Genomic DNA, 26,970 nt, shown 5'->3' on the forward strand with positions numbered 1-26,970 from the left:
AACATCTGGGCCAAACTGTGAAGCTCAGATGAAACAAAATGGGTCAGAATGTAAAACAAAATAACAGAGCAACCACAAACTCCATAAGAAGTGAGGTTTCTGCCCAGGGTGGCACGAACTGTGGGGAACCAAAAAGTCACTTGAATCAATCTATCTACTAAATAAATCATATAATCTGATTGGTTAACCGGGGTAGCAACTCGACCGCAGACCAATCACCTTTGGATTTTATTTTTAATGTATTGGATTGTGGCACTTGTAGCCTTCCATACCCTACATAAAATGGCCAAAATCGTTTTGAGTTAAACCAAAAAGGCCAAAGTTGTTCATAAATACAAGTGATGCCCTTGGTTCTATAGTTGTGTTTGTTCTTTTGTGACATCTTATATCAGTTGTTGATCCGCTCTTTTCATAATTTTGGACACTTCTGGAAAGGTTTTCCCCTCTTCCATGTTTCCTTTTCATCTATGTGTAGTGACTGTCACTGTTGTTCACATTTCCTTAAATGAAGGTATGGTGTGTTTATCTTGTAGCCTACTTCATTTTGTCAGGTCTCAGTGTGATTTCCAAAAAAATTGGTTAATTTTATTGTTTAATGAGAGGGGAAATTATTTTTCTCCATACCTCTAAATAGGTTTGGATTTGGCTTTCTTCTCCCCTCCTTAATATATTAAATCATCATTTGAACTCTGAATTTTGTATTTCCTCGGCTGAGTTTTGTCTATTATTAAATGATTTCGACTATCTACAAAAGCTAAGAGTGACCCCGAAATAAGAAAAAACAGAAGAAAAATTATTTTTCACTGCACTGTTTTGATTTGGAAGTAGTAAATATTCAGCTTGCAGTTAAACTAACAAAACAGATCTTATTCTAACGGTTTTGTCCCGCATTATTTGCGTGGATTTGTGTTTTATTTATTTTCTAACGTTTCATAAACAAGGCGCGCGCCCATTTGCACGAGAAGCGCTGGAATGTGTTCGGCTGGGCGCGTGCAGGACAGGGAGGAATGCCTTAGCCACGCCCCCTCCCCACCCCCCCTTCCATCCGTATCGTCCAATCGGAGAGAGGGGACGGTTTCAAGGCGCCCGATGAGTGCGGTCCGTGGAAAAACAAAACCCCGCATAACATCAAAACCCGCATTTTACAGCCAACTACCGCCCGGAATCCGTTTTTCTGTGTCGGATTTTACGTTTCGCAGCAACAGACGCGGGTTTTCGCCGCTCTTCGGGCCGTGCGGGCGGTGTTGTTTATCTGTAGTAAGGGGGGGCTTGAAACCGACCTCCCTTGCCCCATTTCCTCGGTTGTTTTCCTTCTCTCGCCTGGATTCTCCATGTTGTTGGTGCAAAAGTGACGGCGGAGGGGGGCTGCTCGGCGGCTATCACCACCAAATAGTAGCGGTACACCCGAGGAGACGGAGCGGGCAGAGAATCGGATAACCTCCGGGAAACATATCCAAGTGCCTCGCCCCCCTTGCCTCCTCCTTCCTCCCGAGGCAGCCGACTGAAGAACAAGAAGCATCGGTGTGGAGAAGAAAGAAACCAGGCAGGGACGAGATAAATCCGGACCGTAACTGAGGCGGGTCACACGGACGGTAACCTCGGTGAATACTGCTGCTAGAGTCGCCTTATCAAAACAAAAACAAAAAACCCCAATGAGGGACGCCCATCATCAGTGCTCGGGGACAGGATTTGAGGATTTTGAGGGCTCCGTGATTGTCAGATGGAAAGTTCTGTTATCACCCAAGTGCAGAAAGAAGACGTCCAAGTGTCACCGAAAGCAGGTGAGCTCATTAAACCCCCGCAGCTGCTGTGTTTATGCCCACAGCTCGGGGCCCCGAGCTAGCTGGGTTTATGTGTAATAATAAAACCTTGTAAGAAGAGCGCCTGTTTTTATTTGACAGTTGAGGGCTGCGGTCTGAAAGGCGCGCTGCCTTGTTTTGGCATTTCCCCCCCTCTCCTCTTCCACTCCACTCCACGCAGGTCTTAAGTGATCACTGTGGAATACCCACGCTTATCCTGCTCATTTTATATGGCGCCAAAAAAATCTGTTTTCCTTCTGAGATCACCAGAGAGGAAGAAGAGGGGGGAAAATAGCATCAAATTACAAATGAAGACGTGCAGCGTTAGTTTTATATAACAACACAGAAAATGTGTTTTATAGTTCGCGATGTCCATTACAGCCCGGGCTTAGCTATTGTTGATCTTGTTTGTCTCTTTCTGCAGTGGGTGCAAATCTGTGGCTCCTCTTCGCGTTATTGTCAGTAGCGGCACTAAGGAGGGGCCAAGGGGGCTTTTAGCCCCTTTATTAGGAATGTTAGCAATAAAAAAAAAATCTGTTTTCCCTGAAAGAGGAAGGGAAGAAAGTTCAATTCTCTCTAGATCATGTGAGTATATTAAAAGTTTAAACAGCTATATCATTTTAGAAGCTAATTCTAATTTCATTTAATGGCTTAATTATTTTTTTTAAAAACTAGATGTTGCAACTGTTTTTATGGAAATTTTGAAAACAAAATGTATGAACTCTAAGAAAATAAACCAAATAGATAAAAATAACATATTGTATGCATCTAGCCATCTTGTTTTAAGTTGTTATAATCTTAAAAAGCACATTATCAGGTGTGACAAAAATGTACACAAATGAGTAATAACAATAAACAGTCAGAATAAATAGTAACAGCTTATGTAGCCTAATTAAAACCTAGAAGAACACAAGTATAATAAAGTAAATACTATTCTTAAAAAACTGTATATATGTGTGTTCGTGTGTTTATAGGAAGGAACACGATGTGCAAAATGTGAGACACACCCACTACCTCTATAGTCCAGCCCACTGAAGACACCTCCGATTATTCTATTTTTCTTTAATTATTATTAGGATAAATACAATTACTTTACATGTGCTAATCATTCTTGCAATCAGTGTCTCAGATTTATTACTTCAGTGTTGGAAATTTAAACCATTAAAAAAAAAGAATATTCTACACAGAGAAATTCAAAGTAAACATAATTAATTTCTGTGGCTGAGTTAAAAAAAAAATAATATATATATATATATATATATATATATATATATATATATATATATATATATATATATATATATATATATATTCCTAATTTCTAATAGAAACTGAATTTTCCATGGGCTTAATTAGGCAAGTTCACACATGTAAAATCAGTGGAAATGTATGTAATATTTGGCAAATATTTACATTGTAAAGCAGCAAATTGACCCATAAATATGCATTTATTTTTACTTAAAAGGGAAAAATGACAATTGTTACCAACTAGCTACCAGAAATATATTAAAAAATAGTCTGGATTGTTTTTGTTTTCAGCCAGCTGACGTGCAGTGTGCAGCAACAGCTAGTGTACAGACTTTACTGTGTTCCTTAACGTGTCAGTGTACATTGTTTCTCCTCATTTAAAGTATTTTAAATGGTGAAAATGTTTTGAAATTGTAACTTATCATATATAATAATTAGTATAATGTAATTAACTTTATAATAGTACAAAATAATTTTTTTTTTGAATTTCTGTTAATATATGTCCTGACTTTGCCCTCAGATGATGTCAAACGCCATTTTGAAATCATGAACACTATGTTTTTAGCGTGTTTTTAGCTGATTTTTTTTTTGTATCTTTGTAATTAAAAATATTAATTTACAGCATTTTGAAAATGTAGAAAAGTTCAAAAACAAAACTCCAAAAACTCTGTTGTTGCTTTTGGCTTTGATGGTACATTTCTGAGTTTGGCTAACTGTTTAAAAACTGAGTACATTTTTAGTTTTTATGTGTTTTCTTTCATCGATTGACATCAGGATAAACCTGCTGAATTAGGAATTTTCTCTCGGATGTGCTTTGCTTCTGTTTCCGGCTGGTTTGGCACCGTCCCGCGCCCTGCCAGCAGCAGGCACAGCGCTGTTTCTGTCCTCTGGACGCCAGAAGCATCATATGCGCCTCTGGCTGCAGCCGATCGCGGCGCCGCTTTAGGGGTTTTTTTCGGAGCAGGAACTGGGCGTGCATCCTGCCGCGCATGAACGCTGGGATGTTTGCTGGTCGCAATAAGGAACAATCAGGTGCGGCGGCGCTGACAGCGGAATGCACAAACACTCCCTGTCCTTTACACGCCCATTGTAGCACCGCTCTGAAACATTTGGTTGTTTGCACACTTTGCTCAGGATTGAAAGAGGCTTTGCTTCACTAATTCGGCCTCTTGTTTCATGTTTTATCCATAGAAGATAATCCAGCCTTAGAGTGTCAGATTCTTTGGCTTGTATCTTTTTTTTTTTTTTTTTTGATTGTGTGGGCTTGGGTGATATTTTGCATTTTTTTTGGATCCATCTGTCTGTCACTGATAAACCTCTGAGAGATTAATCTTCCCATCCTTTTCACATGAAGGGGAGTTTTTCTGTGTTATGTCATACGTATCTTTTCCCTGGAAACCAAAAGACTGATTTAAATGCCAAATGTGTGTGTTAAATCTTTAACCATAACGTCGTCTATAAAGGGAAAAAGGTCGCATGCCTATCTGCAGTAACTGTATTGAGTTGCAGCGTGCTTTGTCTCAACACAGCGTTGTGTAACAGGGTTGTTGCCGTGTTTGCATTACGCGTTTAGAGCAGCGCCGATCCGGGTGCAGGCTGCTGGTTGGATGATTAAATACTGAAAAATCTCATTTTCAAGTTTCTAAAAGCATTAACTGTAAACACACTTTGATGCACTTTTTCTTTTAGTTTAACAACAATCAGATGCATTTTTGACATGCAATCTGACTATTTTTCTTTTCTCAGCTCTGATTTTGTTTTCATTAAATGCAGAAAAATGAAGCTCTCCTATGAGTTTTGCACTTATAGAAATGTGTCCTAATTTATACAATGATGCAGTTTTCAGCTTGATTCACAACTTTTTGTTCTTTTTTATGTGAAAAGATTGTAAAGAGAAGCAAAAATCGGTTTCTGCCAGTGAAAGCCTAATTGGTGCATCTCGGTTTTCTCCACTCTCCCTCCTCCTTTGCACGTTTATTCCAGCGATCACACAATATTGATGGGTTTTAAACTCTCGTTGCGTTTCTGTGCAAGTCCTCACACGAAATGCACCAGAGGGAGGTACGGGGGTATGGGGGGGGGGACTCGCAAGAATGCCTTCCTCCCCTTTTCTTTGTCTGCAGCACAGGTGTTGCATGGAGCTTCGGGTCTGATCAAAGGCGAGCCGCGGTTGTCTGTGTGGTCCGGTCCGGCTCGCTGTTTCTGTCCGAAAAGGGCCCTGGGAGTTTAAAACAGCTGGAATGTTTTCTGTCTGTGTTTTCCGCTGAAAAGTGTGGGTTTTCCCGCCCTCTGCGATTATGTAACCTGTACCAGCCATTTCCAGCAGAAGCAGCAGCGGCAGGCGCATTAGAAATAGATTTCTGTGCATGGGTCTCTGCCATGCATGTCGACAGATGGACGATGCCTTCAGGAAAATGGGAAGTTCAGAGTAGATTTTGCAGGCAAATTGCATCTCATTACACTACATTAAGCACTGTTTTTTTGTTTATTTAAGCTTTTTTTTTTTAGTTAGCTTATGGGAGTTGTGGGATTAAAAGCTGAGGCCCCACTTAAGATTTTCCCCTCTCCCTCTTTCTCTCGCTCGCCCCTTCAGGCCAGGTGAGCCGCTCTGCCCTGAAACAGCCTCGGAGTTGTAACATCTTCAAAGCCCTCTTCTGCTGCCTCAAAGTCCAGGATGGCCCCAAACCGCCTCAGCCGCCACTGCCGCCGCCTTCCCAGCATGCCCTGCTGGAGTCGCAGGAAAATGGGACGGTTGTCAAGGTAACATGGATATAGAAATCTTCACATCAGGCTTGTTTAGGATTCATTTCAGTATATGTAATAGATGGTGGCCAAGTGCTGATTCTTTAAATGTTCTTTTCTGTTTCACTCTTTTTCATCCTCATTTTGTTTTGTGATATTTTGCACATATTTTATCATCTTTGCTACAAAATCTGCACCAGATATGGACATCTAGGACTGTAAAAGTCCCCCCAACTGTCCTAAAAGCATAAATGCATAACATGATGGAAATGATTAATCGGATTAATCGATTATTGAAAAAATCATCAACTAATTTTAGTAAGCGATTAATCATTAACTGGAATTTGACTTAAAAAAAGATAATATTCTAAAAAAAAAAAACTTAATCAGAGGGTTAAATAAGGCACAACTGTACAAAAATATAAACATTTTGCATTTAAGATAAAAAAAAACATTTCTTTGTCATAAATATGTCTTACCCAGAACTTTTCAAGTAGCAGTTTTAGTTTTGCCTGTTTCAAATTCTGTGAAGAAAATCTCCAATTAAGCATCTTTTTTATATAGTTAATTTGTTTATCCAAAAAATAATCAGTGTTTTAATCCTGCAATGTGTTGATGTTAAGTCAAGCATAAATATTGATGTTGGAAATATTTTTTAGCTGCAGATGCAGTCTTTGCTACAAATAATCAATAGTTCAGTAAAGGAATGCTGTTACTGCGTTTTAGGCAATAAAATGTTTATTTTTTAATTTAATAACAAAACAACTGAATAATTTGTTTATTTGAATCTTAATATAGTTTTTTTTAAAAGGAATACATAATTAACTTAAATAAACTTTTATTTGATTAACCAGTAGAGTAATTGATTACTAAAATAATCGTTATCTGCAGCCCTGCTACCAAATACCAAGCGATCCTGCAGATTTTCATGTTGCAGTTCAGTGCAGCTTTACTTTGCTTTAAAAGAAATGAATGCTGAAATCAGCTCGTCAGAGTGATTCTGCAACGTTTAGCATCACGTTTGGTAATAAAAACCAGTCCCTGCTTGGGTGTTACTTTGCTTTTTACAGGCTCACAAAAAGAGTCTTTCTCTAACTTGATTTTCCTTTCCTAATGGATGAGCCATTCCTGTTATATAATAAATTAATTATTAAACCCCATCTGCGTGGAAAGATGGAGATCTTAAAAAATGACACTATTGTTTCCCTCTTAGAAAATCAACTAAAAACATGTAAAGATGCTCCTGAGCTGCAGCTAAAGGAGATAATCCTCCCTGTTCTCCTGAAACTGAACTCATCTAATCTCATTTTCCCCAAAGAGAGAACATCGAATGAGTCGGGATTGATTTCCAGAGAAATCTCTGCCTGGTAGGGACGAGTTGTGCTGTTATAAAAGTGTTGATGTTTCTCCTCAGCCATCAGAAGTTAGCCTCCTGCCTGAGCTGAATGCCGAGGACCAAGGGAAGGTCTGCGTGGTCATAGACCTGGATGAGACCCTGGTGCACAGCTCCTTCAAGGTACATCTGCCTCTGGTTTTCTTTTCATATATATATATATATTTGCATTTTGGATGCATTTTTCTTCATAAAAAGCAGTGATTTTTGGAACCTCCAACCCTGCTTCCTGCAGGGCGGTTGTAGAGCGACTCGCTGCCTGGTTGTTATGTAATGCCATGTGAATGTACGCAGCGAGCCAACCCTCCCCTCTCTCCCTCTGTCTTCTCCCCTCCAGCCTATTAACAATGCAGACTTCATCGTGCCGGTGGAGATAGAGGGGACCACACACCAGGTAAACGGCCATGTTTGCTGAGGGCGAGTGGGGTGGAGCCCGTCCTTTAGGTTTTCACACAGAGACGTGGCCACGGATCCCCCTGCTGGCCAGATGTTGAACAGAAAGTGGAATCAAAGGAAAACAGTTTTTATTGACATGCACAGGAAATGTTACTGCTTTTTAAATGTTACTACTTTAAACATATTTTATTTTAGAAGAGAAAATAAAATATGTTTAAAGTTTGGGGTGTCCAAAGTGTCCCAGTTTGAGGATGACACAAATGTATATTTAATCAGGCAAACATTTTTATTGACATAATTTTCTTGCGATGGAAAATGTTAAGTACAACATAAAGTATTTGTCTGTTTACAACCAAACTTTCATAATAAGTAGAAAAGAGTTGAAATGATTAATCAATCAGACTAATTGTGATTAATCAGCTTAATGATTAATCATTTATTAAAGTAATCATCAACCAATTTAGTAATGGACTCATTGTTAATTGGATTATATGCACTCAAAAAAGGCAATTTTTCTGAAGAATCAACATATTGAGAGCAGTAATTAAGCCAAAACTGTACAAAAACATAAATGTTGGATTTAAAATAATAAAAAAAAATTCTCCATTTGTAAAATGTACCCAAAACTCCGGAAGTGACATTGTTTATTCTTCAGCTAGTTCATGTTCTGTAAAAACAAATCTTAAGCCCCTTTTGTTATCCAGTTATTATTAATTGGTTAATAATAAAAACACAGATCAGCCCTACACTATGTTGATGAAAAGTTCAGCAGAAAAACCTGAACCTTTCACATGTTGATGTTAGAAATATTACTTTAGCTGCAGCATGCACTAAGGGAATGTTATGTTATTGCATTTTATGCAATGAAATGTTAATTTTTTTATTTAAAAAAATGAATTTAATTATTTGTATATTTGCATCTTGCAATGTTTTTTAATATTGCATAGAAAGACTTAAATTAAATATCAGTAAACGCGACGATTTTTTATCCTATTAATTGATTAATCATGAGAATAATAAATTAATCGATAACTAAATAATTGTTAGTTCCAAATATTCCTTATTACAAAACTGAAAACATACAATGACTTTATTTGTTTGATTTTTAGTTTTGACTTGGCGATTTTGACCCACGTGACTGAAAGTTTGGGCGCCCCTGGTTTAGAGCTGAGCACCCCAGCCTGTATATGAGCATGTGTAAATGTGATTAAGTCAGAAATGTGATTCCTTTGGACTTGATGTGCTGGTAAGGATTCCCCCAGTGGGCCTCCGCCTGGTTCAAGTAATCCAGGATAGGCTGGTTCACGCTGGCGCGGCCTATTCTTGATTACTTGTTTCAGGAAGCGGTCATGAGCAGCTGATGTATGATTCGGATGGGGGGGTGTGCATGAACGTGAACCTGTTTTGCTTACAGCCTGTGTGCCTCTCCAGGTGTATGTCCTGAAGAGGCCGTACGTGGATGAGTTCCTGCGGAGAATGGGAGAAATGTTTGAATGTGTGCTGTTTACAGCCAGTCTTGCTAAGGTACAAAAACAGATCCTGAACTCCATCTTTATTTTTTATTGTGTGTCAGCAAGTTGAAGTGTTGCGTGGCTGATTTAAGCCCTGATCTGTCAGATGTTGTTCTGCTTTCTCTCGCCTTTAGTTCCTGTTTTTTTAGAGCTGCCTGACCTTATTATTAGACGCCCTGAACACATACACAGCTCTAACAATCCATAGACAGTTCTTCATTAGTGTGTCCTCGCACGTCCCCGCTCTTCTCCCTCCTCCTCTAGTATGCGGACCCAGTGACGGACCTGCTGGATCAGGGCGGCGTGTTTCGGACCCGACTGTTCCGGGAATCCTGCGTGTTCCACCAGGGCTGCTATGTGAAAGACCTGAGCCGCCTGGGGAGGGACCTGAACAGGACCCTCATCCTGGATAACTCCCCTGCTTCATACATCTTCCACCCTAATAATGCTGTGAGTCAACGCCTGCCTCCTTTTCCCGCTTCCCGACCCATTTTTTTTTTTTAATTGTGGGTGATATTGCTTAAAGGTGACCTATTATGCTTCCTTGAACAGGTTAGGATAAGTTTATCAGCGATACAAAACATGTTCATTACGTTTTTTGCACCAAATCGTTCTCAGATAATGAAATTTTAGTCTTCTCAGTTCGGAATGAACTGTTTTAGGGCATCTTGTCCCTTTAAATCTAATTAACCTGCTGCTGGCCACGCCTAAGAAACTCATCATTTACACTCTTATGAGAAAATGGCTGCAAACAGACGTGCAATCATACAACCGTACATCTTTGAAAAGCAGAAGTAGAGCCTCGTGCACAACCAATAAGAATGCAGCACATGGTTTCTGGATTGTAAGACAACAAAACCGTTTCTGAGAAGGAATTATTTACGTAGATGCCAGTTTTTAAAAATATTTTCTGTCATTTGTAATTTTATTTCATTCAGGACTTTCTCATCTCTGTTAACGATCTGTTTTCTTTTTGTCCTCCAGATTCCCGTGGTGTCATGGTTTGACGACGCAGACGACGCCGAGCTGCTCAACCTGCTGCCCGTGTTCGAGGAGCTCAGTAAGGCCGAAAACGTTTACACCCGGCTGGACCAGCTCCGGGAACAGTAGTTCTGCTCCTCATTAGTCTGCATTCGCCCAGAAAAAGACGCTGCCGCGTTTTACCTTCGCACTCACGTGCAGCTGGTTTGGGGATCTAGCCCAAACCTGGCGATCATGACAACCACTTCTGTTCTTTTTTTATTTTTTGTTTTTTTATATAAGCACTACAAGAAAAGACTGGGAATTAACCAAAGCCATCCCATTACAATCACTCCAGCTGGTTTAAATATGAAAGTGGATCTTTTGCCAAAGCAGACGTCTGCCTGCCCTCACTGGACTTTTGGATATGGTTTGCTTTATTGTGCCTTTTAAGGAACAAGAGTGAAAAAAAAAGTTTTTTAAATCCACCAGATTTTTATACATTTATAGATTCCTTTTTTTATATAAGGAAATCTATTTTTAAATGGTGAACATTGTTTCTCTATGCAACCCAGTTCGGTAGTAACATGGTGTACCTCCTGCGGTCGACAGATGTGCAGTTCTGTGAAAAAGTCTTAGCCCCCTTTACAGATTTCCTCTGCTTTTCTTCTTAAATGTTTCAGATCATCAAAAAAACTTTATTATTAGACGAAAACTATTTTTTTATAATAATTATTGAGGGGAAAAAAACTTTCCAAATTCATTTGGTCCAATATAAATGAAATAATCTGTGATTAATCATATTTTTAAGGTTTAATTTCACTGGCAATACTTTTTAGAATCGAGGAATTTAAATAGTACTTGTCTGACAACATGAAGCAGGTCAAAAGATCACACATTAACCTTAAACATAAACAATCCCTAAGACCTATCGGTTTGGAAAAGGTTACAATGCCTTTTTTAAAGATGCATGCTTTAATCAAACTCTAGTTTGTTAGCCTAGAAAGTTTGGTTCGTTTGGGGAAATGCGAAAGCGAACTCTGAAAAACCTCTGGGTTGAAGTGAACTCTGGACTGGAGGTCGCTCCAGAAATGGGAAACGGGCTAAAGCGCAGGCCATTCTAGGTAAATACAACCAAAACAAACGCGCTATGTTGCAATTTTGGTCCCCAGTTGAACCGAGTCTACCAGACTCTGAGGAGTTAAAACGGCTTGAGGCTGAAGGACGATATCCATAGATGAAGAAAACATGGGTCAGAAATATGACCTGGATAGCCTGGATCGTCAAGCCAAATGTTGCCTGGGCCAACCGTTTTCCACTGTAAAAAAATAAAATATAATCACTGCCAGTTATTAAAACGCTTTATTTTAACTTAATGAGTTTCCCTACATTCATTACTGCACACTCCCTTTGTTAAACAGACATATTTGGTATCCATAGCAACGTCAGACTCTTGACTAGAAGCTGATAAAAAGCATTTTAGTTTATACCCAAGACAAATGTCAGTGATCAGGAACCTTCATCAGAAAGACATTGTATGGAGTTCTGGTAGTGTCAAAAAAGTATAAATTTTTGTGATTTTTTTTTTTTTTTCAGTAAAATGTGCCTAAATTTCTTGTCATTTTTAATTTTTTTACACAGGATTTCCATAAAATACCCTTTAAGTGGAGTCAGATATTACAATTTCTTATTGTTTTACTACAACTGGGGGAGGAAAAAAATGATAAACGATTTTAGACATGCAAAATCCCCAGTTTTGCAGCTATTATTTCACTAAAACTTCTGTAAACTTATTTTAGTTTACCTGAGTTACATCAGTCTTTGCACAGGTGGATCTATGATTTTCAGAAGTCTATAGCCTTATTTATATTTTTCAAAGGTTTCTATGCAATATAATGTAAAAGATACAAATTATTTAATATTCCAGCCTTCTAAACTATAACAGGTACTGTGATGCTTACACTTCTGATGGAGTCTCCCAAGTGTTAGCTTCATTAAGATATTGATTATTGAATGATTGCTGATTATTCCTGTTGTTTCAACAGAGGGTGAAGGTCTGAGATGAAGAAGCAAAAACTGGAGAAGTCTTTAAGGGGGCAAATACTTTTTATGGAACTGTAAATGTTGCTGTATGCTTATTTACATCAAATCAAAGTGGATTCTACTCATTTGTGCTGTAAACAAACTTTTTTTTCCCAAACATGCAATATAAATAATCGACGTTCAGATTGATATGGTTGAATAAACGGGCCGATGTAAACAGTTACACTGGATAAGCTGGCACATAGGATGAACGTAAACGTTAAGAGTTTTCAGACAATACTTCATTTGTTACTGTGTTTTTCTTTCTTTCCAAACGACAAACAGCTTGCACTTGTTTTATATTGACAGTGCTGAAAGTAAAAACTGTGCCTTTTGGAAACAGAGGGACAGAGAAACGCCTGAACAGAGATTTTGGAGGCCTGCACACTCCCTGGTGTCATGCTGAGCGTGAGAAAAATCAGTCAGGAGCAAACAGGTGGGGATGCCAGCAGCTCTGGTACTTACAGTGCAACACTTGAAGCTATCAAATTTGATATTTTGAAATTGCTAAGTGTTTTTTCTATATATATTTATTGGCCAAAATAAAGTTGTAATTGTCCAGAACTTCTTAATGCGCAACATTTTATATTGTGATCCATTTTGCCTGTACTGAGGCTGGCCTTGTGTTTTGCTGTTTATCTGTGCCTATATAACACCTTTTGCTGATGGAATGATCTTCAACCTGTTCAAATATAATTTACAGAACAAGCGTGAATCTGTGCTTACATCATGTTTTCTATTCATGTCGTATTTCATGAGGTTTTCTTTGGTAGGATGGTTTTTACGATGTTTGTTTGATGCAATTCTTGCCTGCATGTTGATGAGTCAAATATGAAAATGAAAATGTATGTTGTAATGACCAAAAGTATTTGAAGAAGTCTCGATTCTTTTGTGTGTTGCAAAAAATACAAATAAAAGAAACTTTTTATACCTGATCTGACCAAAACTCTAAAAACAAAAGAAAAAGAAAAAGGTGCTACCAACTTTGGTTTTACAATAAAATTTAGTTATATTTTATATTCTTGGTACTGTATGTGTCCTTTCATTTTTCATTTAAGCTACATCTATAAATATTTACATCCATCTTACAGTTAATGCATGTTTTGGTGAATAGATTTGCCAGAAATCAATAATAAAGAATAAGACGTTGGTAAAATATAAAGCATTCAATGGAAATATCGCCTGTTTTATGATGATCTGTTTTAAAATACTTTTATTTTATTTTGTGTATTTAAATTAGTTTTAAAAAATTAAATCTCTAGCAAAAAGATATGAAAACCAGTCCAATTTATTATATTTTAACATTTTTCGTACCTTAACTTGTTCTAACCAAATGTACTTGTAAATTTGTACATTAAAAGACAACAGACTATATACAATATATATCTTTAAGGCATACAAAATAAAAAGCTCTTACTAAGGTTGACTAGAAGTAATAATAAAATAAATTGTCTTTCTTTTTTTTTGCTGGGGATTCTATGTTTTTAATATTTTAAACATAGAACATAGAAATATGGGTTATATTTCAGTTTAATATTTTGAATTTTATGAAAAAAAATCAATTATCATTACTGGTCTATTCTGGTAAATATGTATATTTTTTAAACAAACTAGTAATAAGAAAATAGATAAATAAAGGGAGATAGCTTTTTATTTTAATTTTTTTTTCAGTCAGGTTTGATTTGTGTTTCATATTTAAAATGCAGCAAAAAAATTCCTAGGATACAATGGCTCATTTTATTCTTTTTTTGTATTATTATTATTATTATTATTATTATCTTATAACACTACAAATTCACATTGACTGTTTTGAAACATGCAAAGAAAATAACCTGGATGGACATTTTTACTCAGCTTTTTGGAATCACAAAAATGTCTTCTTGTAATTAAATTTAACAATTTTTACTTAAAAACATTTTTAAAAATTATCTAACCTTACTTTTTTTTTCTTTGTCAATAATGTTTTCAAATGAGAAATAAATAATTACCAAAACTTCCACGGATAATTTTGGGTTCAATCACATTAGGGGTAACAACTAAATTCTGAAGTATGTATCGGTAAAAAGACAGTTATAGGACTGAGTATTTATCTCAACGTAGGCAAAATTTATTCAAAACGAAAGTGATAAACATTTTTACATGCTCGTCATAATGAAACATACTGAACTGTTAGGTGCATTCATAAATAGCTCTAACTTATTTCTATGTGACCAAACTAATCATTAATATGAGCCCTCTGATATTTAATTCACGTTCAAACTAAAAACTAAAATTAGACTTAACATTAAGTCAAGTAATCAAGCAATGACGTCGTTTCGCAGTCTCTGGTTACAAAGAAGCGACTCATTACATGACGGCCATTTTAGGTGAACGTTTCCCAGTTAACGCATCAGGAAGTGGCAAATAGATTCGTCAATGAGCAGCGTCTCTGTTATAAAATTACACATTTGTTTTCACAGGCAGTGTTCACATAAAACAAAGCGGATTATTTATTTACCAAACGCAACAACGTCGCCGAAATGCGAACGTCACTGCAGCTGTACGGGGATGAAGTTGACGTCCGATTCGGAGCTTCATTAAAGGGCCATTGCAGAGTTTTAATGCCATTTTGGGTATAGCCTCATTCAATCATATTTATTTGAGTAACTTTTTGGAAAAGAAAAAAAAAAAACTTATAGATGTTGTTTTACCATATCGTACTTTATACATTTACATGAGTAATGTTTTTAGAAAGTATTGCTACTCTTACTTGACTAAAGTTTCTGCATACTGTGAAGTTACTTGCAGTAACTGAATGAAAAGATTTGTATCAAATGATACAAATCTAATCATTTTGTGTTAAGTGATATACTTCTTCCATCTGTCAAGCTTGTTGTTCCTTTAGTAGGTCAAAAGATACAGTGAACAAGTGAACACTATACATTATCACTAAAAAGTACTTACATTACAAATAAGCCTTAGTTTAAAAAGTTTTACATTGAAAAAGATTAGAAATGTGTTTCTTCTGCCTTAGTTAGTTTTTTGTGATAATGTTATTTACTTGTACGTTTCTCATTTTGGTCTTTAGCATGTCAAGCTTTGGACATTATGTCATACAGCAATTGCCTACTAAGATGGCTGCTCATTGATGCGGATCATTTCCAGTTCAGATTATGTATTTTTTCTGTCTGATGGCATCATTACAAAATATTAAGTCAGATGTTGTGATCCATTATTGGAAAAGTAATTAAAAGTAGCCTTTTTACCAAATATGTTTTGAGTAATTTCTTAGCCTGCTATGTTTAACCTTTACTGGAAATAAAATACATAAAATACATACTGCTCTTACTTAATTACAACTTTTGGATACAGAAACCCCAATTAAGATTTTTTGTTGTTGTTGTTGTTTTTCCACAAATAAATTCCAGGTTTTATTTATTACTACCTGTTTCTAAAGAAGTCACAATCAATATGGAATAGTTCACCTATGGTTTGATCAATCTAATCACTTTAGTTGCTGAACTGATCATAGGTGAACCCGCCGTTTACTGAAGCTACAATTCGAGTGCCGACTTCGGTGTAATGAAGTCTTCTGGGTGTTTCCATGGTGACATCAGCAGACTGACTCGATCTGACTGACACGTACTGGTTTGTTAAGAAACTGTAGCAGCGAACGATCCAGGAAAGATCCCGAACATTTCGGAAGGCAGAGCCCAGTAGGTGTGTTGCCCCAATGTATTTTTTTGTATGTGTGTATTTTAATGCTAGCTGTAAAATCGCCACTGGTTATAGCAGCAGCTTCCTGTTGAAAAATACCGAAGACGTCGAGTTGTGTTGACAGATTTAGCAACCGTTAGCTAGGTAGCTAACTAGCGAGCTGGGCTAGGCTACCGACGTTAGTTAACGCTGACTTTACAACAGCTATTCATAACCACGTAGCGCTTTTTTTGTCTGTATTTATAAATAAACTTTTGGGCTACCTTTAAATTTGAACGGCAAAATTGAACTCTAGCGTCTGTTTACACAGCTTTTATTTGCTCGGTGTATTTGTATATGTGCTAGTTAGCCGTTGACATTTGATGTTAACCAGTGGTTTAACGTCTTGTTTAAATTACGCAATTATATTGTCGTAATTTGTTTTAATGGAGTACCAGACGGTGATTGATTCTAAATGTAGACTATTTAAAATAATAGTTGTTTTTATTGAGAAAATATCACTGAGTTTGTATTGTATTATTGGGTGTTAAATTTTAACTGAAAATTATTTAAATATCTACAATTTTAATATTTTAAACTATTTTAAAAATGGTTTAAATATCTAGAACAAGAAATAATTACCAGAAATCTATTTGTACTCAGACTAGTGGAAAAACTAAAAAGGGAAATCCAACTGTTGTTGACATTATCTATTGAATTTGATATTTATTAACGCCTATTGTAATAGATATATTAGCTATTGATTATGTATGTCAACACAATTAATTTTGATTTAGAATAAAAATTTCTGGAAAGCCCCATGATCGAATATATATATACATATTACATGTTTGAAAGGTTACAGCATCAAAGGAGCTGATTTCTGTCAAATCACACTTTTCCTTAGTGTAATGTTCATATTAATATTTCAAATGACTGTTTTAAATGCAGTTATTGTTTGCTGATACATTAATTGTAAGTTCACACTTAGCATGCTAAATTGCATTCAGCCTGTTGGATTGATAACAAAGCTTACTTACATTTTTAAAGATCTCAAAACAGGCTAAAAGCTGTGATGAGAAGTAGTGAGGAAAATTAGTATTTATTTTAATTTATATTTTATTAAAACACATCATACTAACCAATCTCTCACAAAGCTAAATTATTTGACAGTCCTATTATTTGTTTATCTTTGCTGGAAATTATTTATTTTAAAAGGTGCAAACATTTATGTGCAGCAAAATGAATTGTTAGCAAATCCTTGTCCTTAACTATCGTTGAATCTGTGCTGTCTTACACAAACCAGTGTTTTATGACCATACAATAAAAATCAAAGGTCAATAAAATGAAGCAGTAATTTAATTTCATTTCACAGGAGGCATTGTTGGATCAAAACACTCTTAAGATCCTGAATACCTGATACCATCATGAACGTGTTTGACCGCAACATCAATATTGATGCCATCTTCAGGTTCTCCCAAATGTATGTAAGCTTGCTTTCGATTCAGTGTGTGACACTCAGACGCTTTAACTCATGTCGCCATCTCTCATGCGTCTTTTGCTGGAATCTTCTCTGCAGATCTCATTCCACCCAGGTGCACCTGAAGAATGTGTACTCCAGCTTGGCTGTCTGTATGTTTGTGGCCGCAGCCGGCTCATATGTTCACGTGGTCACCCGCCTTTTGCAGGTAGGTCAGAATGAAATGCAACAGGAGTAGGTTGAGCTTTTAAATGGTGAAGCTAAGCAGAAGCAGACAAATTTGAGCTAATTCTGTCGAAATAAAACTTTTCAAAAGTTTTCAAAGATTACGAACCAACCACCACATCTCTGCCATGGTCTTATGACCAATTACATTTCATTTGCTTTAAGAAAACAAACAAACAAACAAACCCAAAAAAACAACTTTTTCACTCCTTAAAATGACATTGGCAGAGGTGGAATAAGTTAGATTTGAATGAAATACGAATGTGATGAGATGTAGCATTAACAAAATGTTGGTCCTTTGTGATTCAGCAGAAGTTTGGTCTTTCAAAAAAGTGATCTAAAGAGTTTAAAACAAGTTGCATAGAGAGACGTTTATTGGCAGCCAAGGTTCACCGAGATATGTGTGTGGAGAGGCTGGTCTGGACTGATAAGTCTGGTCTGCAAACTTTTTACAGAAATAAAAATGAAAGGCTCAAACATTTTCCCTAAATACTGATTAAATCAAGTTTCCACTGATTAGTTCCATTCAAAGTGTCGGCATTGACTGCTTCAGGCGTTGTTTACGTCCAGATTCTTCTGGTGTAGAATCACGACACATAATCTCATGATGTAAACGTCCAATAACATGCAACATACATTTCAAACTCTGATATGGGTTGCACATGTAAGCAATAAGTAATGATAAAGTAAAGAGTTTGATCATTTCCGTTTTGCCATTATCAACATATTACTTGAATTTGGCCTCAAAACAACAATATTTTAGCTAATCCTAATTATTACTTTTACAATTTATAGTCCAGAAAAATGTATCATGTCAGGCGCTTGGGCAGCCTGCTGTCTGAAGGTAGACTTGGATTGGTTTAAAACGTGACGGTACCGGTTCACAGAACTTCCTCTGCATCTGACGGATCAGCGCCAGAATTAAACACTCTGAGGTCTAATGAAGTCTGTCCCGGCAGCGAAAGACCAGTTTGGGAGTGGATGTTTTAAATTCTTTCGCTATGCGGTTTCCATTTGATGATTTTAACCTTTCAGAGAAAGTGAAAGCAAACCGAAGAGGCCGCATGCTCTGTTCATCAGCTCTTTTAAGACGTCTTGTTAAAACATGTAAAGATGAAGCTTTTCTTGTCCAAATCCTTATATCGGATTTAACTTCCGTTTCTTTGTGATCTAATCACATAAACTGCCCCAGCATGATTTCAGTGAGCCATCTGTGCAGCCATGTTTTGTGTGGACATTTGTTAAATGTTGTTTTGTGTTCTGGTTGCAAACTGTGCTGGAGATGGTGCAGAATATTTTGTTGTTCTGCCATTTATCTCACTTCCTTTTACCTGATGAACTATTAGATGGATTATTTTTTCTGTTAACTTGTCATCAAGTGGTCAGGTTTATTATTGTTAATGGTTTGCTTATGCTTAAGAAAATGGCCATAATAAAGAGGCTTTCTGTGTCCAGCAGTCTTATGATCTTTTTTGTTACATATGTGAGGGTTCGATTACCATTCAGGTCTGTGTGACAGTAAGGTCAGCTGTCACACATTGTTAAACGATTCAGCACAAATGAAAAACTGAGACACAACTTCCTTCTAACCTTCACAATAAGAGCGTTTTGCATACGCTAAACTTAAAATGTTGCTTTAAAGCTCATTCAGATACCTTTGAGGTGTACATGTTTAAAAAAAATCTCTAATATCTCTAAACAGGAAGTTAGTGAATATATGACCTCATACTGCATCATTTTATTTCAGTTTCTTCCAGTACACACACAGTCTTCAGATTTCTATCCTAAAAGTCTCTAAACTGTGTTTGAATTGTTTTTAATGTTAAAACTGTTTTCAGAGTTGATAAAAGGAACTCAAACACACTTAAAATAAACGTTTGCAACCAAACGTCGTGGCTGTGAGATGACTTTGCTGTGTGCCGTCCCTCCAGGGCGGCGTGTTGTCTGTGATCGGCTCGTTGGCCATGATGTTCTGGCTCGCCATGACACCCCACAACCCTGAGACAGAGAAGAAGAGACTGGGAATCCTTGCTGGATTTGCCTTCCTCACAGGTAAACTGATTTATTTCCAGTCTAAATTTGTACGTTTGGAAGTTGGTCTGTAATCATGCGAAGGTTCATGCTGGTGTTTACGCTCCTCTCTCCCTCTCCAGGCGTCGGCCTTGGCCCCACACTGGACTTTGTCATCACGGTCAACCCGAGGTACGTGAAAGATTAATGTGTGCTTATTATCTAAACAAGCTTTAGCCGTTAGCCTCCAGAGCTTTGGGCAGCTGGATTTACTCCTCGCTCTGGTTGGTTTCCTTCCAGCATCATCATGACAGCCTTCCTGGGAACCTCAGTGATTTTCATCTGCTTCACTCTGAGCGCGCTCTATGCAAAACGCAGGAGCTACCTGTTCCTGGGAGGTAAGGACCCCTCTGCTGGAAGCCATATTGTTTTAGTTGAATATTATAACCTAACCCTGAATCCACTTCCTGTGCTCTCAGGCACTCTGATGTCCGGCCTCTCCATCCTCTTCCTCATGTCTCTGATGAACATCTTCTTCGGGTCTATGATGTTGTTCAAGGTAAGTCTTGAAACATGCAGACATTTTTCTACCCTAACTTCTTTATTTTCACCCTCTTTGACGGCGGATGTTATTACTGTTCACATTCATGTTTGCATATAAACCCATGCTGAGCATAACTGCTGAATGACTTGTGTCTGATAACGTTGTGGAAAACATCCAGACAAAAGAAAATCGTTGTGTCTTTCTTCCCTTTCTGTGATTTTCAGTTATTATTGGAAGCGTTATCATCAGATAATTACAAATAGAGATGCACCAGCTAGGATTGCTAAAACAATTTCAAGTGAGAGTTTTAAAAAATATGCCAGTATTTCTAAATCTGGGCTGTCAAACCTTTTCAATTCAACCAAAATTGATTTCTTAAATTGGATTTATTGTACAAAATTTACATTTTGCACCTTTTTGTATTTCTGTGTGTGTTTCAACTGCTTCTAAAAACAGCCAAAGCGTTTAAAAACAAACAATAAAAAAACATTCAGTCGTTTCTTTGGCAGTAAGTTAATGATTTTTGGTGTCTGGAAAGCAGCAGCTTATTTGAAGTTAAAGTGACAGGAGGCCCTAAACGTCTCCTTCTGACTAAAATCTCAATATCTGACAATGATTTGGTGGAAAAAATTTAAAGAATATATTTTGTAGCCCATAGACGTATCCCAATCTTTCAAAAGAAGCAAAGTAGGTCACCTGTAAATAAAAATAAAACACTTGTAGTATCATCTCTGCTCATAAAAACACAACATTCTGAATCCTGGATGTATTATATGTTTAGACTGTAGACTGTAATTCATTCCACTTTATGGTTTTATGATTTCACGGTACATTGCTTCCATCGGTGTCTAATGTATTAATTGCTCTGTTACGTTGAAAATTGCAACCACTTTGAGTGCTGTGCATGTGTTGTCATGGATGTGGTTTTTAATTTATTTCAGAAGCAGGTTTTCCACAGCATTTTGCTTTTTATCTATTTATTTTATTGAACCAGGAAGTTAACGGTGTTGTTGTGTATTTCTGTCCCTGCCAGGTGCACATGTACCTCGGTCTGTTGGTCATGTGCGGCTTCGTCCTCTTTGACACTCAGCTCATCATCGAAAAGGCAGAGAACGGAGACAAGGACTACGTGTGGTGAGTTCTTCTATCTGCTGCCGACACGCCTCACCTGGACCTCCTAATCTGGTTTTCCTAACCAAATAACATGCAAATGCACGTAGAGTCGCCATCGGCTCCCAGGCAGATAGTCCTAACCTCGTCTGTTCTGCTCTTTAAGGCACTGTGTGGACTTGTTCCTGGATTTTATCACAATCTTCAGAAAGCTGATGATCATCTTGGCCATGAATGATAAGGTACAGAAACTCCAGAAACGTTACTCCATCCTGCATTAGTACGGGTCGGGTCGCAGAGACGTTCCTGCAGCGTGTCACCAATGCTCCTCTGGCTCTCCTCGCCTCCAAACTGAAATAAAATTTGCCAACCGATTGTGAATTATCATTGGACTTGCTCAGCAGACAGGAAGGAAACACATTTCACATTCAAAATCAAAAATACTTTCTTGATACCAAAGGGAAATGAAATGTAACTCATTTTAATTCAAAATGTTCTAAGAGTTATTGTTGGCAGGAAGGATCTCCTGTAGCAGTCTGTATCACAGTGAATTTGAAGAAGCCTCTGGCTGAAGACATTCATGCAGAGGATGGTCAGGGTTGTCCATAATTTCCTTGATTTTTCTTTTTACATTTTTCAGTCGTTTTCTTCGTTTTTCATTTAGCCAACACCAAACAGAGCTTTAAACATACTTTCAGTTTTATTTACTGAGGTTTACCAACTTCTGCTGCCACTGCACAAAAAATTAGCTTGTTTTTATCTAAAGGTAGTCATATTTAAAACAAGTTAAACATCTCGTTCATCTTCAGTTGAAATAATGATATAAATAAGGTATTTAAATTAGAAAAAACCTGCAAAATTTCAAAATATTTTCAGTTTGTTAAAAAAACAAAGAACAAATACAAGCACTTAAGAATCTTAAAAGTTTGTTCCCTGATGTGGCTGGTTAGGCTTCTTCACAATGTAAAGACCGAGGCAAATGTTTTATATTTGTAGAGAAAGAGAGGGAGTGCAGAGATTTCACAACCTACCTCTGATGTGTAGAGAAGATGATGGGGCCGCAGATATACGTTAACAGGTATGGCTGCAACGTTCTGAGCTGTTGCTAGGACTTGATGACTCATTAATATGAGAGGTCAGAGGTCGCTGGGTGGCTCGGTTAGCGCGCACGCCATGTGCAGAGGCGGTACTCCTGGATTCGAATCCTGGTCTCAGATCAATGGCTGCGTCTCTTCCCTTCTCTCTTTTCCAAATTTCCTGTCAATTTACTGTTCAATAAAGGCCACCAGAGCCTAAAAATATAATAAAACAATTATGTTTAACAGCTGCTGTCTAAACTGAGCAGTTCCTCTTTGCATCAAGACGACTTAACTTTTTACAGGCTAAATATCACAAGAGTTGTAAATAGTTATGCTCTAATGAGCGTATCCCAAATATAGCATAATCTGACTTCCTTTAAAGTATTATTAGACTAGAAATAATATTTATTGTCCTTCAGTGGGGAAATTCAGGTGTAAAAGCAGCAAATGGACAGGAAATTTAAAGGGGCAGTATCATGGAAAATTGACTTTTTTCAGCTTTACATCATTTTAGAACTTTATTCCCTCATCAAAAACATTCTTTCATGCATGTTTGAGAAATGAGTTAATCTCTATGGCAACCATCCAGCTGTGCAAAACATCTGGGTGAGCCTAGCCCCGCCTTTTCCTCAGAGCTTCAAGTTTTCAAGCTTCCGCCTCAGAGCCGCCCTCCTCTGTTATTCCCCCACTCAGCTCCTTCAGACTAGCCTGTAGCAATTAGCAAACACCTGGTGGAACCCTGTATCTGCTGAGCTCATTATGGGAGCTGCATCTCAGAGTAACAGTGGCAAAAACCTCGTTAAAGGGTTCATAGAGCAGCCGTGTAGTGATGACTTCCTGAAGGCGCAGTTTCAGAAAGAGCAGGAGCTTTTAAAGAGGCAGAGGCCCAATTTCAAGGCATGGACAATACAGAATGTAGATTTAAAACGAATAAAAACAGAGTAATATAATGTTCAGTGAGAGTAAATATACAGTGTAAGAAAATACTGTGCAGTTATTAAAAATCCAGCAGTTTCTCCTTGAAGGAACTATCAGAAGGGATTTTTGCAGCTGGTTCAAGATGTTCCTCTTTCCTCTCAGCTGCCGGTTTAAATGTAAAAGAGGTAAGAATTACAGACTGTACAGTAAGGCTTTGGAAAATACAGTACTGTTGTTAGATACACTCTGATCCAAAGAAATATGAAACTGATGGCTAACGATGGGTAATAAAAATAAAATGTGTTTTTGTAATTAAAAAAAGACTATTTACAAGAAGTGAAAAAAAACTGCAAACGACAGCAGGAATGTAACAACTTGTTGAATTTTACCTTGACAGTTTCCAGAAGGACAGAGGTTGAAAACTGAAAAGGCTAAAATGTAGCAACTGCAACTTTCTGTTATCTTCTAAAAACTTGAGCTTTCTCAGCCTGAAAAATGCATTCTCCTTTTAAATTCTTTCATTTCTGCTTCCTCCAAATTTTTAAACACCTCACATCTACTGAAAATGATTAACTTCTAGTTTTCTTCACTCTGTAGCCGCCTCCACACTGAAGAGTGTTGTCAGAAAGCATGCACCCAGGGTTTTTGTTTCGAGCCAGTTATCATCGGTCAGGGTGGATTCCTGTCTCCAGCTGGTTTCTTCTTCTCTGGTTACAGCCTGGTTTATGGTGGCAACAAAAATTTTATAAACCACAGAAAACTTTCAGCTGAACTGTAATAAAACCCTCACATTGGACATTTCTCTTTGGTTTCTTTTAAGTAAATTTTGATGAGAACTCTTGAAAAAGATTTATAAACACAGTTTTATGTCAACATAGTCTTTGGGCTGTAGGCTAATGGGAAAAAATGAAAATTAAGTTATAACAGGTCAAGATAAGTCACAATAATACAAGATGAAAGTCATATTATGAGAATAAAGTTGTAATAAAACGTGAATAAAGTCAGAGTATTACAAGAGCAGTCATACGATAAATCATACAACAAAAAGTCCTAATAGAATAGTTGTAATATTATATGAAAAGTTATATTAGAATAGTCATATTAACAGAATAAATTTATAATAAGAGAATTAAGTCATAGTTATAATAATGAAAATAGTATGGCAAAAAGTCATGAGAAATCGTAACAATGTGAGAATAAATTCTGAATATTTCCAGAGAAAGTTCTATGTTGTCTTATTACCAGAAGAAAATTGTAATCTTAGGAGAATAATTTAGAAGTTTTATGAATAGTTTCATGAAAAAATAAAATAAAGTGAGGAATGTTGAGCATCTTGTGAAGTTATATCAGTTTTTCAAGAGTCTTTTGTAAAATTATTAGCAGCAGGACTTTGAAACTTGTGAAAATGACACGTTTGATTTTGAAGAATGAATCTAATGGATTTAATGAGCTGGTCACGACAAATCCTTAATTATCAAAACCTTGTGCTCATTATTGCAGCTTTTTTTAAAAGTAATTTTACAACTTCCTTCTTGTGTTGCATCATTATTCTGCTAATATTAACTTTGTGATTTTATTTTATTTTATGAAGACTTGTAATTTCAACAACAAAAAATTAGTCTGACCCTAATCTTCTGTAGTTATACTAATTTATTTCTTTTGTTTATTTTTTTAGGACAAGAAGAAAGAAAAGAAGTAAAACCTGATGGAATCGGTTGTCAAACATTAAAATCAGAAAAGGCACAATTTGCGATGCACTTGGTGCTTTTTTTTTTTTTTTTTTTACTTTCTCCTTTTCTCAATCTAACTCTTATGTGGTCTTATGTTTTTGTTTTTTTGATTGACTTATTTTTGAAACTTACAAGGGTTGAATGTAAGTTTGTGGTACCCTGATGGTAGTTCCATGTTGGCTGTGGAGAACACAACACTGCAGTGATCAGGCTCGGCCTGTAGAGGGGGGTGTTGCCTAACAGGCCCCGATTCTGAGCAGCGCTTGAAGTTTCTATTACTGTTATTTAGTGCCATAAATTAAGACAATAGACTCACTTTTAAGACTCATGTAAGATTCAGAAGCTGAATACTGTTTAATTTCTGTTTGATTGCTTATTTATAGTTTTCCTCAGTTCACAGTGGTGAAATGTAAGATTAGTGTCCCATGATTTAGAGAAAATAACCTTTTTTAGTTTTTTTTTTCCTTTCTGTTTTTCCCTGTTTTGTGTAAGAAATAACAGAACCTGTCAGAAAAAACTAATCCCATTAAACCCATCCAGACTGACTAAAAGTCACTGGACAGACTGGTTTATAAATTTAGACATGCTGGGGAAGGAGACTGTCCCATCTGTCCTTTTTCTCTTTTATTTTCCCCCAGCTCATTTAACAGCGACAGGTCTTTCATCTGGAACCCGCCTCTTGTAAATTTCCCTAAAATCTGCTGTTAAACCCTTATTCTGCCAAATAACAATGTTAACCAGGCAATTTGGCAGCAGTGCAAAATTATTTTTTTCTTTAAGTGTAAACTGTGAACAATTTTTGTTGATGTATAACGAAAACTACTAATTTGATACATTTGCTCAATAAATGTGTTGAACAGATTAACACTTCCTGTTTTTCCTCAATTATTATTTAATCTGTTTGTGCAGAAAAATGTGTGAAACTCTGATCCAGATGAGAAACTGAGTGTGAGGTCAAAGGTTCTTGAACGAACAGAGAAAAGAAATGTTTGCAGAATGTGAAGTAAATTCAGTCTTCTGGTTGAAAAGCTGAACATTTATAACAGAATAACAAATGTTTGTGGGTTTCCTCACAAACTGGGTTGCAGCCTAGAAAAACCAAACTTGTTACAAAGTGAACTGGAAATAGTTTGGCGCTGACAGGTTAAAGATCGTTGGTCGGCGGCCATTACTGCTACAATTACCCACACAAATGATAAATTCAGAATAAGTTTGTTCCTCCGCAGAAAAATCTGGATCACAGAGGAAATATTCAGCTGTAATCCAACTACACAAGAATTTAAATTTTAAATATTTAAAACAATTTCATGGAGTTCAAATTTTCCAAGTTGATTCATCTAAAAGCAGCATAAACTATAGTCATAAGATAATTAAATGTAGAATATACTATGAATTAGGTACATGAACAAATACATATCACATTTTAAATAAAACAATGTAAAAATTAATCCATATTAAAATATGTATTCAAAATATGTAATTATGCATTTTATGGGAACAAACAGATGATGGACAGATGTAAACTGGCACAGAGGACGAAGTCTGGAAACAAATTCTATATTTTTTGTTCCGTTTTCGAGAACATTGAAAATAAAGCGAAATATGTCATTGGATGCCTTTCCAGCTTGAATCTGAATCCGGCACTTTGGGGGAAAATAAAAACACTTGAAGCGAACTTAAATCAAAACACTTTTATTTAGAAAGTTGAAAAACGGCAGTAAGGATTTTCTATTTGCTAAGAAACCAACGGCGGAGATGGAGAAACATAAAGATCAGAGCTGAATCTACTCAGCCAAATGGACTGCAGATTTCACGTAAAGATGATTTCAAATAAATAAATAATAAAAAATACATTTTCATCAGATGATGTAGCCTTTTTTCTCTCGTCTATGTTATTATTGCTGGCATATATTACCTTTAAAATGCATTATGATTCAGAAACAGACAAGTCCCTGGCTGTGAAAACAAATACCAACGTGATCAATAAAATTATTTTTTACATTAAAACATGATGATGCATGAGAAGCAACCAGAGAACACAGACATGAACATTTTTTGTTTTTTTATT

At 36.7% G+C, this 26,970-nt stretch overlaps 2 protein-coding genes across 5 annotated transcripts; both read left to right on the forward strand.

The window, feature by feature from the left end:
* Positions 1-1,082: 1,082 nt before the first annotated feature.
* ctdsp2 (CTD (carboxy-terminal domain, RNA polymerase II, polypeptide A) small phosphatase 2) lies at positions 1,083-10,745 on the forward strand. Of its 2 annotated transcripts, none has more exons than XM_015059951.1 (7): positions 1,083-1,781; positions 5,641-5,807; positions 7,204-7,305; positions 7,520-7,576; positions 9,010-9,102; positions 9,354-9,539; positions 10,074-10,745. In XM_015059951.1, the coding sequence occupies exons 1-7, from the start codon at positions 1,721-1,723 to the stop codon at positions 10,197-10,199; spliced, it is 792 nt and encodes a 263-aa protein (XP_014915437.1). In that variant the 5' UTR covers positions 1,083-1,720; the 3' UTR covers positions 10,200-10,745. The 2 variants fall into 2 exon arrangements, with proteins under 2 accessions (XP_014915437.1, XP_014915508.1); XM_015060022.1 differs by lacking the exon at positions 1,083-1,781 and adding an exon at positions 3,971-4,079.
* Positions 10,746-15,717: 4,972 nt separating this feature from the next.
* Positions 15,718-25,400, forward strand: tegt (testis enhanced gene transcript (BAX inhibitor 1)). 3 transcript variants are annotated; one of them, XM_015060534.1, is made up of 10 exons: positions 15,719-15,830; positions 17,182-17,289; positions 17,386-17,494; positions 19,443-19,563; positions 19,665-19,713; positions 19,822-19,919; positions 20,001-20,080; positions 21,099-21,199; positions 21,342-21,417; positions 24,848-25,400. In XM_015060534.1, exons 2-10 carry the CDS (start codon positions 17,234-17,236, stop codon positions 24,869-24,871), a joined length of 714 nt encoding a protein of 237 aa, XP_014916020.1. In that variant the 5' UTR covers positions 15,719-15,830; positions 17,182-17,233; the 3' UTR covers positions 24,872-25,400. The 3 variants fall into 3 exon arrangements, with proteins under 3 accessions (XP_014915941.1, XP_014916020.1, XP_014915874.1); XM_015060455.1 differs by lacking the exon at positions 24,848-25,400 and having other exon boundaries at positions 15,718-15,826; positions 21,342-21,550; XM_015060388.1 differs by lacking the exon at positions 24,848-25,400 and having other exon boundaries at positions 21,342-21,550.
* Positions 25,401-26,970: the final 1,570 nt, after the last annotated feature.

Source organism: Poecilia latipinna, unplaced genomic scaffold (genome assembly GCF_001443285.1).
Source record: "Poecilia latipinna isolate Pla-1442-1.1 unplaced genomic scaffold, P_latipinna-1.0 Scaffold5, whole genome shotgun sequence".
NCBI lineage: Eukaryota > Metazoa > Chordata > Actinopteri > Cyprinodontiformes > Poeciliidae > Poecilia > Poecilia latipinna.

Excerpts from the sequence above, each read along its gene's own strand:
- tegt (XM_015060455.1), top strand. The coding sequence starts at position 17,234 with ATGAACGTGTTTGACCGCAACATCAATATTGATGCCATCTTCAGGTTC. Across the intron at positions 19,920-20,000 it reads GAGCTACCTGTTCCTGGGAG|GCACTCTGATGTCCGGCCTC; the intron begins GTAAGGACCCCT and ends CTGTGCTCTCAG. Across the intron at positions 20,081-21,098 it reads GGTCTATGATGTTGTTCAAG|GTGCACATGTACCTCGGTCT; the intron begins GTAAGTCTTGAA and ends TGTCCCTGCCAG.
- ctdsp2 (XM_015059951.1), top strand. The coding sequence starts at position 1,721 with ATGGAAAGTTCTGTTATCACCCAAGTGCAGAAAGAAGACGTCCAAGTG. Across the intron at positions 1,782-5,640 it reads CCAAGTGTCACCGAAAGCAG|GCCAGGTGAGCCGCTCTGCC; the intron begins GTGAGCTCATTA and ends TCGCCCCTTCAG. Across the intron at positions 7,306-7,519 it reads TGGTGCACAGCTCCTTCAAG|CCTATTAACAATGCAGACTT; the intron begins GTACATCTGCCT and ends TCTCCCCTCCAG.